This window comes from Calliphora vicina, chromosome 1, assembly GCF_958450345.1.
Source record: "Calliphora vicina chromosome 1, idCalVici1.1, whole genome shotgun sequence".
NCBI classification, from domain to species: domain Eukaryota; kingdom Metazoa; phylum Arthropoda; class Insecta; order Diptera; family Calliphoridae; genus Calliphora; species Calliphora vicina.
This window is the reverse complement of record NC_088780.1, coordinates 22,706,045-22,717,219: the sequence shown is the minus strand read 5'-3', so window position 1 is coordinate 22,717,219 and position 11,175 is coordinate 22,706,045. Positions and strand designations below refer to the sequence as shown.

At 31.6% G+C, this 11,175-nt stretch overlaps 1 protein-coding gene across 2 annotated transcripts; it reads right to left on the bottom strand.

Annotated features, from left to right (window-relative positions):
• Window positions 1–1,036: 1,036 nt before the first annotated feature.
• Window positions 1,037–9,059, bottom strand: LOC135951579 (arrestin domain-containing protein 17-like). 2 transcript variants are annotated; one of them, XM_065501260.1, is made up of 5 exons: window positions 2,648–2,810; window positions 2,411–2,554; window positions 2,128–2,351; window positions 1,413–2,016; window positions 1,037–1,347 (listed from the first exon to the last, which is right to left on the bottom strand). In XM_065501260.1, exons 1-5 carry the CDS (start codon window positions 2,760–2,762, stop codon window positions 1,136–1,138), a joined length of 1,299 nt encoding a protein of 432 aa, XP_065357332.1. In that variant the 5' UTR covers window positions 2,763–2,810; the 3' UTR covers window positions 1,037–1,135. The 2 variants fall into 2 exon arrangements, with proteins under 2 accessions (XP_065357332.1, XP_065357341.1); XM_065501269.1 differs by lacking the exons at window positions 2,128–2,351; window positions 2,411–2,554; window positions 2,648–2,810 and adding exons at window positions 8,280–8,494; window positions 8,561–8,698; window positions 8,806–9,059 and having other exon boundaries at window positions 1,039–1,347.
• Window positions 9,060–11,175: the final 2,116 nt, after the last annotated feature.

Here is an 11,175-nt window from a genome sequence, read left to right as displayed (position 1 = left end):
AAGGAATGTTTACAAAAAAGGCTGCTTCCATTCATAAGACTTCATAATGTGTCCACTTATTTTTGGCCTGACTTGGCATCCTGTCACTATGGCAAACAAGCCCTTGAGTGGTACAAGAACAATAATGTGGTATTTGTACCAAGAGAGGCAAATCCTCCAAACTGCCCGGAGCTAAGGCCAGTGGAGAGATATTGGGCTCTTGTTAAAAGAGAATTGAAGAGTACAAAAAAGGTGTCCAAAAGTGTGGTAGATTTTAAACGGAGATGGACTACATGTTCGAGCAAAGTGACAGAAAGCACTATAAAAACGTTAATGGAAGGGTTTCCGAAAAAGGTTCAAAATTTCATCACTAGTGATTAAAACTATAAAAATAATTTTTTTTGTAAATTGTAATAATAATTTCAATCAAATAAAAAAAAAATTAAAGCTGTAAGTTTAGTGGTTTCTTTTTTATAAACATATATGTATGTTAAGAATTTTTCGATCTCACTCCTTACTTATTAAAATCAGTTTATACTTCCAAAAGTTATTAAACTTTTTCGAAAAAAGTTCCACAAAATTCACCATATAAATTAAAAATTGTACAAATTTTTTTTGTATACTTTTATACCCTAAACAAACATAGTGGAGAGGGTATTATGTGTTTGTGCAGATGTTTATAACGCCCAAAAATATTAGTCTAGCACCCATCTTAAGGTAGAATACAGGTCGCAATTTTGAAGATATTTCGATCAAATTTGGTACATATTATGTTTTCGGCCCAAGGACCAAGCCTATTGAAAATAAATGTTTAATTTATATATGTATCTACACAAATTTCGGTCCAAATAAGTTTTATATATACAAAATTCATGTCACCAAATGTTGTTACGTTCGGTCCATAATTAGTCATAGTTTCCATATAAGGCCCACTTCCGAAAATCACTCACGAATATAAATTATTGATATTTTAAAAGAAAAATATTTTTACTCATTTACTTGGTGTAGGGTATTATATGGTCGGGCTTGACCGACCATACTTTCTTACTTGTTACTTATTAAATTAATAATAATATAACTTTAATATCTTGCTCCTGGGAAGGGAACAACTTTTTATTATAAATGTAAAAATATTAACAAAACAGGGGATTTTATTTTACAGCCAAGTAGTTTTATCGGGATCTGTGACCGTCGGCGGGCACACAGGACCATCTGTTTCATCTCCATTCGAGGGCTGAAGGCTAGTAGGACTTGGTATATTAAACACAGGATATTTGGGGGAAAAATTTTTTTCACCATAATCATGAGCAGATTCCTCAGAAAGTTTACCCTGAGGCATATGAGTAGCTTCCATGTAGACAGGAGCGGCTAAGGAAAATAAAAGTACACAATAATAATAATATGAATAATTTATAAAAATCACTTTTACTTACGGATATTACCCATAGCAGACCAAGGTTCCATATTCCTATTGCTAGTAGAAAGATCATTATTATTTTCTATTATGCCCACACCACTGCCATAATTTTCCGTTATATCAAATTGTCTAAACATGGGCTGCTGTTGCACCACCATACCATCCATTTGTAGCGGTACATTGCCAATGGTAACGGGTGTGTGAATACATTGATTGGTAAACATCATACCCTGCATTTTGGCCTCCACCTCGACGCGATAAGCAATTTGTATGATGCTGCATAAAGTATAGCAGGTGGGTGGGGTGGCAGGTATAGGCAGCAAATAGTTGAAATGTTTTTTACAATGTCTTAACACTGGATCGCCTATCAGTTTAGAAACAGTTCTCGTTTCTGATTTACTCTTATGCAGCGGATGTGTACTGAACAGATTAACCACCATAACCAGGCGTACACAAATTTCATTAATCCGAGCTTTGGTATCGTTTGTAACTAAAATACTAACAGGAATAAGTTGGCCCGGCACATAACCAGTTTGTGGCAATTGTACATGTAATTGTAAGGGATCACTTTTGAAAGGACCGCAGCAGAAAACTTTGGTAATATCGGTATTAACAGGTAGCTAAAATAATGAAAAATAAATACAAATTATTAATCTATAATAATATTTTGTTTTTAAACAAATTTTTTAGCTTAAAATACATTGAATATAGATGGATAATGACCTTCATACCTTCAACTCTCCATCATAATTTAAATCCTTTATATTAACCACAGTAAAACCTTTGGTATAAATCTGATCAAATTTCCAGGGACGTTTCAAAGTAATTTGAACCCAGTAGCGTATATAACCAGAGAAACCCTCAACTGATGAGGGACTATGAGGGGGTATGTGACAAGTAAAAGGAAAACAATGCACACCGGGTTCTATGATCACAAACTCAGTATCAGTGGAAGCTAAAATAATAATAGCTTACATTTTAAAGGGATAATAAATAAAACATTGAAACACTTACACCCTTTGTTAGATACAAATAATTGTGTTTTCGATTTTATATAATCAATATGACCCGTATAATCAACTGACTTTTTATCATCACCCATGCCTTCATCTTCAGACCAACTTGTGTGAGCAAGACCTTTTATTTTCAAAGTAACCGCTAACAAAAATATAGAAAATCAAACTAAATTTACTTGGCTTTGGTATATAATGATGATGACTCATTCGTATAATTTTGTCGCATCAAATATACCTTTAACTTGTTTCTGTACATCTGCTGTTAAAGTAACCTTTCCGCGCACCACTTGACCCGCCAAATATGTGTCACTTCCATTATTTTCAAATTCTATGAGGCAATTTACAACCATTTTCTTATTTTTAACAACTTATTATTTTTACTGTTTCAGTTCTTGCTTTTAATTGCTATTATTTATATTTGTTCCGTTTTGTTCAACTAATTTTGAAATACTGTATTGATATTTGTTTGAACAATTGAATTGATAAAATTGTGAACAAACAGAAAGAGTTCCCCTACATACATATTTACGCTTGATCTTATCTTGTTAACGATAAGTATAAAAATGCTCTTAACGTTTTTTAAGAGAATTCTCTGCAATGAAATTGAGCAATTGAGAGCTGTAGTAAAATTCTTTATCAGCTAAAATCATATTAACCACAAGTAATCACATAACAATTTAATGGTAAATACCCTTTATAAAATATACGTGCGTATTAGGGTGGGCCTTATATAAACTGTTTTGCTATGCCCCTAAGGTCTGAAAATTTGAGTAAAATCGGATTACGTTTTGTGTCAAAGTGGCAATATTTCAAAACAAATTTAAATAAATGTTGAAAAAAATCAAATTAAAACAAGTAAGAAAGTATGATACCCTACTACTCAGTGTAGGGTATCATACTTTCTTACTGGTTTTAATATGATTATAAACATATTTGTTTCGAATCTTATTTGAATACCAACATTTTCAAAATATTTATGCTCGATAAATTGATTAATCGGAAGTGATCCTTATATGAGAGCTACGACTAGTTATGGACTGATCGTCACAAAATTTGGTGGTTTGAATTTTATTTGGATACTAATATATTTCAGAGATTTATGCACATCAAATAAAATTTCGAAAATGGTGCTTATATGGGAGCTATGGAACATTGTGAACCGATCAGTACTAAATTTTGTAAAACGAGTTTAGCTTATATAAAACTTATTTGTGCTGAATTTGATTTGGATATGTTTATCTATATCTACATATATCTATATAAATATATAAATGTCTTTGTAAGTTTGTTTGTTGGTTTGTTTGAGCATCACGCCTAAACGGCTGAACCGATTTTATTTAAATTTGGAACATAGATAGATCCTTACTTCGAAGCCTCAATAGGCTATATCTTTTTTTAATACTTGGACCAAAAATAGATTTAAAGGGGGAAAACCGGTAAAATTGGTACCTTTAGTTCTTAAACAGTCAGGAGTAAACGGCTGCACCGATTTGATTGAAATTTGGAACATAGATATTCCATTACTAGGAAGCAATAATAGACTATATAGTTTTTCTTAGCTTGGACCACAAAGGGACAAAAGAGGGCAAAATTTGTACCACCCATACAAAGTAAATAGTTATTTTCGAATATCTGCAGAACTAAAGTTGAGACTATCTTCAAACTTTACACGAATCAATTTCGTATCACTGTTTGAAGTTTAACTAAAAATGGGATGGATCGGAATAGGGGGTGTGACACCTCCCATACAAAGTAAATAGTTATTTTCAAATAACTTTGTCCGAATAGCTCTCTTATCATTTTACATAGAATAGCTGAAAATGGGCTGGAGTGGATAAGTGGGCGTGTAACTTCCCATGCAAAGTATATAGTATTTTCAAATATCTGCGGAACTATTATTGCGACAGCCTTCAAACTTTATACGAATCCATTTCTTACCAGTACATGAAGTTTATCCAAAATTGGGACGGATGGGAACACGGTGTGTGGCACCCCTTCTTAATTTCTGGCATAACAGGACACTGTCATCAACGTAATTTACACAAAGTTTAAAGACTCTTACAATTAGATTTACTTGATATTCGAATAATTATATATTTTATCTACAATGGTAACAAAATAACTCATTTGAAGCATTACTTTAACTATTATAATAAATAGCTTTCATATCATTATAAGGAGTCTGACTAAAAATAGGCGAATGTCTTAAAAAAAGCTTCAAGATTTTTTAAAATCACAGGATATTTTTAATACCTTCAACGGCATAGTATGCAATTAATCACAATCAAGAAATTCCGGTATTAATTATATTAATTTATTTGCTTATAAAATCTTTTCACATTTTTTTATTTTACTTCGACAGGGGTAGCGAAGCGCAACGGGTCAAGCTAGTAATTAACATATTTTTAAGAGCTTAACTATTTTCAAATAGTGCAGTTGGATGGGGGATAGGAGAAATAATACACCGATTCTAACCAAATTAAATAGGCTTAGTTCTTAGGGCAATATAAAAGCTTTTGCCAAATTTTGTCGAATTATCTTTAAAATTGTTCCTATTTTTAATTTTTAATTTTTAAATTGAAAATCTTTTATTATTATTTGGATAATAGATACCGCTCTGAAATCTTTTGTATATAATTGGTAGTTTAGTTGTCTAACTAACAAAGAAAGTACGCCATATATTTTTAAAAAGGCGGACCGAGGTATGGTAAAATTCTAAAATTTCAAATTTGAAATGCCTATATCTTGGAAATTATAAGAGATAAATAGGATTTTTTTCAAGAACCAGCTGAGCGCTTTCCAAAAATGAGGAGCCTCAGATTTTCAAATTTAAAAATTTTGGGAAATTGATTTTTTCTAGACGTTTGCAACACAAATATTATAAAAATACCAAAAAATCAATTTGTAAAAAAATTCGAAAAAGTACATTTTGTTAATTTTTTTAATTTTTTGGAAAAAACTTTTTTCGAATTGTTTTTAAAATTTTATTTTTTCTAGAAGTTTTCAACACAAATATTATAAAAATACCAAATAATCAATTTGTAAAAAATTTCGAAAAAGTACCTTTTTTTTGCGGCTCCTCAAGTATAACAATCGGATGAAAACAAACAAGTAAGAGAGCTAACATTCGGCTGTGCCGAATCTTATATTCAAATTATACTTCAAATAAAATTTTTTTAATACTTTTAGGTAAACAAAATGTTTTTTTTTTTTTTTTTTTTTTTTCGAAAGTTGTTTTTTTAATTTTTTGGAAAAAAAATTTTTGTAATTGTTTTAATTTTTAAATTAATTTTTTTTTTCTTTTTATTTAGCGAAAAAAAAATTCCGAAAAATTTTCCGATTTTGACCCATTGTAGGTCCAACTTACTATGGTCTTATATACGTCGTTGCAAAGGTCTTTGAAATATCTTTAACTAGATATCCATATTGTCTATATTAATGACTTAGTAATCCAGATATATGTAAAAAAATAGGTCAAAAATCGAGGTTTCCCTGGTTTTTTCCTTATAGCTCAGCCATTTGTGGACCGATTTTCTCGATTTTAAATAGCAGCCGATCCGGAAGAATTTAAGAGATATTGATGTATGAATCGTTTATGTAAGTTATGTGGGGGCTTCGAAAAGTTGATTTCACCAGACAGACAGACGGACATGGCTTCATCGACTTAGCTATCTATAAGGATCCAGAATATATATACATTATAGGGTGGGAAAATTATATTGTGGAAATTATAAACGGAGTGACAAACTAATATATACCCTTCTCACGATGGTGATGGGTATAAAAATGGCACGTGTTTAAAAATTTTACATGCCGAAGGTACCCTACTTTGAGCCCCCATAGCGCCGCCAGTGGATCATTTTTAGGGCCTCCAATACTCCTTGGTTATTTCCACGTCAAATTTTATGACGATCGAACCAGCGGTTTAGATTTTTTCCAAAAAAATTTTATTCTGCCCCACTGTGCAGGGGTTCAGTCAGCTCCCAAACAATATAAATAGTTATTTTCAATATCATGAGACCTACAGTTGCGAGATTCTTCAAACTTTGTCCGAATAGATCTCTTATCATTTTACATAGTTTGACTGAAAATGTGCGGTATTGGATTAGTGGGAGTGGCAATTATAGTACAAAGTAAATTGTTATTTTCGGTAATATTATTCTAAAAGTCTTCAAACTTTACGCAATTAAAGTTTTTATGATTGCATGACATTTAACCAAAAATCGATTGGATCGAAACAGGAGGTGAGTCCCGTACCATACAAAGAATGTAGTTATTTCTAAATATCTTGAAAATTATAATTGCAAGATAATTCAAACTTTTTTTGGGAAGACTCGCTGCGGGTTTAGGCGTGAGAAAATAAAAATTGTTGTCAATTTTGGAATTTAATTTTTTTTATTTTTGGACTCGTAAAAGATATTGCTTTGAATACTGAAATTTTAATTTCCAAATATATATAACTAGTTAACTGTAAGCACTAAAAAGCATTGGAATGGTTTGTCTTGGTTTGTAAGATCCGCCTTGTAAGATTAACTCTAGCTCTGGCACCAACAATTTTCTAAGAATCCTGGTACATTTGTAAATATGTGTAATTCCTTAAATATTCATATGTAGATTATTGTTACTCTACAAACTGTTAGGGATACTGGTGAAGCCGTCCATAACATCATCACAATAGGCCCAGGCTTCTAATGAAGCCAATTATTTAGTTTATTGAGAAATCAGACATCAAATCTCCTACGATGTACTTCACAAAGCATATCCTAACATAAGGGAATCATTTACATTATAATGTATCCTACAACGTAGATATTATTAGACCCAGTAGGTCATTAAGTCTAGACCAACCCTAAGGATGGTTAATATGTTGTTGCCCAGGAATCTGTGCATTTTAACACTGAGGGCTGAGCATTTGCAGGTGGAAAATCGTTTCCTCTTTTTCCCTATCCTTGCAGCTAAGCCAATGGTCGTTAAAGGAGATTTCAAGGCAACTTGCATGCTTGCCTACCATCCGCAAAGCGATATTCCTGTATGTGGAATATCTATAGCTTTATCTGGAACGGTTTCAGAGTATGGTTCCGGTCCTATAAGTGCTTAAAATGGTTTCCAGATTAACCGAAAAAGTGTTTTTTGAAAAAACCGTTTATGATTTTTGTCTTTTAAAAAACCGTTAACCGGTTTCGGTTAGTGTCTTCTGAAAAAAACCGTTTAACCGGTTTATATTAAATTTATATTCAATATGAAAAATTGTTTAATTCTTAAGGCTCTATTTTTATGCAATTACTTTATATCTTTAACGAAATATTGTTAAATGCTACAAATATGTTTAAATGAGCTTTAGAAAATATATTTTATTAAAACCGGTTTCTTAACAAACCGAAAATATAACGAAAACCGAAAATATAACGAAAACCGAAATCGATCGAGTTTACAAAGATGAAAAAACCGGTTGACCGATTTTCGGTTTTGGATACTCTACTAAGTAACCATCATATTATCAACGACTGCCTTTTAGAGATGTAAATGTAGACAATCGTGCCCTTTGGCTATCCGACATCACAATAATCTTAAAATTCTGGTTTAATAGTGGTGATTTTGACAGGGAAGACAAATATCGCCCAGGACAGACAAACAAATTTGAAGACCAATAATTGGTGGCATTACTCCATTTTGCAACATGGCTTCAAATGTTTTTATTTTATAGTAACATAAATACCAAATTATTTTACTCTTATTTTTACAAAATCTATTCCACTCTATATGCGTACAAATGTCTCGTACAATGATATTGAAGTACACATATTCATAATCTTTAATTTATAAACGAGACCTACGATAAGATTGTCCAAAAAAATATTTTCACTTACCTTTAACAAAGGACTGTCGTAATTTAAATTCATTATTGTGAGTACAGTAAAGCCCCTAGTGAAAGTCTGATCAAATTTCCAAGGACGTGCTAGTGAAACCTGTATGATATAACGTATATGGCCATGAATACTCTCATAGGATGAAGGGCAGTTAGCAGGTATATGGCAGGCAAAACTAAAAGTATGAATACCGGGTTCTATTAAAACCGCTTGATCTAAAACAAACAAACAAATACTATTATTTTATCAAAAATGTAACAAAATTTAAATCACTTAAATACCAGTAGCATTTGGTGCTAATAAGCATGTCACCGTATTCATATAGTCCACTTGGCCCCAATATGTGGTATCACTATTATTTTGTGAACCTTTCTCTGACCATCTGGTTTTCGCCGAGCCATTTATTTTTAAAGTAACGGCTGTAAACACATTTCCAAACATTAATTATATGTGACGTCAAAAAAAATTGTTTTAAGGCAAATTAAGTATTTGCTTTCAGCTATGAGTCACTTCATTTGTACTTTACCTTTAACTTGTTTTATTTTATCAGCCTGTAAGGTAACTTTACCCGTTATCACCTGGCCAGCATAGAATGTGGCTTCTGGATTATTTTCAAATTGTATATCACACGTCACAACCATTTCAAAGCCGTTTTAAACGCTTTAAATTTTTAGATAGTTATTGTTTCAAAGGTTCATTTAGTACTTAGAGTTTGTTTTGATTTTTAAATGCTTTAAAGTTATTAAATTTTGTTTTTACGAGAGTCACAAAATACAAGCAAATAAATATTTCACAAAAATATATTAAACAGTTAAAGTGTTTTTCAAACAACAAGTAAACGTAAACAGTTCAATGCGAAATTTAGTCAAATACAAAAAGGTAGATAGATATTTTTAGTTGTCGCAGATATTCTTATCGTTATTGTGATAATAATTGAACTGCTCTTAACAGTTTCGTATGGGTAATTTCGAGAAACGATTTGGCATACGAAACACACTTTGAGTATATTTAGTTGAAAATTTATGAGATAAAAAATTAATTTTTGCTTTATTTTGTACTTTTATTTATTGTGAACTTGTAACATTCTAAACTAAAAGTCTACACATGAAGTTAAGTAGGTAGAGGTGGCTTTTTGTGTGCCCTATGTTACAAATATATAAGTTTTAAAAGAAATGTTTAATTGGATTTTGAGTATAAATTTGTTAGTATGTAGTTATATATTTTCTATAATATTTCCTATAATTAAATTTTTATTTATCTTGCTTAATAGAATTCAAAGACACAAATCTGAATTATATTAAAATAGTTGTATATCGTCGTCTTGCCCCAAAGATGTGATAAATTGTGACTCATAGAGTAGATACGCAATTGCAAGGTCAAGAACGCGACATTCGTAAACCTTTAAAGTGAAAGCTGGCTGTTATTGTTTTCACTTTATTTTTTTTATTTTTTTTAAATTTTTGGATAGTATTTAGTGGAAAATGTGTGTTTTTCCATTTCCAATATATTAGCAATAAACATGAGATCACGAACGCGACCAAAAATAGCACACGTTTTAGACTTCACCAAGAACAAGCGAGAATGTTATAATCGGCTGTGCCGAATCTTATATAAATACCCACCCCCAATATAATAGTGAAGTGGACTTTATATGGGCTCTATCACTAATAACTGGCCGATCTTCAAAAAATTCGGTGAGACGATTTCTATGTACATTTTTTTTTTCATCATTTATTTATTGTATCTTCATTATTTAATGAACTAACAATAAGTGGTTCAAATCTTATATCTAATATTATTATTTAATTAGTCCAGCCAGTGCCGGACGAAAAAATTTTGTGTTCATGGTTGTTTTGGTTAAATTGGCATTCTTCCTTCTAGATTAGGTCTGCTGTGTCCCTCCTTCTTAATCGAGTGTGGCCACGGTTATCTGTTATGTTGCGGGCCAGCGGGTTTGGGTGAACTTCAAGTTTTTTTAAATATTTTTGTACGTTTTTCGAGATTTCAGTTTTTACAATGGTCACGTTTAGATCTTTGTGTATATTCGCGTTTTTGATATACCAGGGGGCAACTGTGATCATTCTTAGAAACTTGTTTTGGCGTCTTTGGATCTTTTCTACATTTGACGCTGAGGCCGTGCCCCATAACTGTATGCCATAACACCATATCGGTTTTATGATCATGTTATAAAGTAGAAGTTTACAATCTAAACTAAGCGTGGAGTTTCTGCCAATAAGCCAATTAATTTGAATTGATTTCAATTTCATTTGAGTCAACTTTGCATCTATATGACTTTTCCATGTAAGACGACGATCGAGATGTATTCCGAGGTATTTCACTTCCGATTGTTGAATTATTGTTTGGTTATTGATATGAATAGGGGGGCATGATTCTCTACGCAATGTAAATGTAATGTGTGTACATTTTTGCTCGTTGACTTTAATTTTCCATTGTTTTAACCATTTTTCTAATTCAAATATGTGGTTTTGTAAGTGACGGAACGCTTCTTGAGGGTTTTCATGAATGCTTAGAATAGCAGTATCATCAGCAAATGTTGATGTATGAGTGCGATTGTTAGTTGGCATGTCAGACGAATACATCAAATATAAAAAAAGGTCCCAGGATACTGCCAGGATACCGTTCATGTACACAAATAATGTACATGAACATTATTTGTGTTGAATATTGAATTATTGAATTATAACGATGAATAAAAAGAGATTCGTGCTTATTTAAGTGACTGACGTATGCGGACTTTATATAAAGTTCGGATACGTCAATATCGTTTTGTTGTTTCTTTTTATTTCAAACTTAATTTTTCTGAATAACTTTATGGATACTGGGAGAAATCATAGATCGATCCTTATAATTTTCTTCAAAATAAAAATTTTAAAAC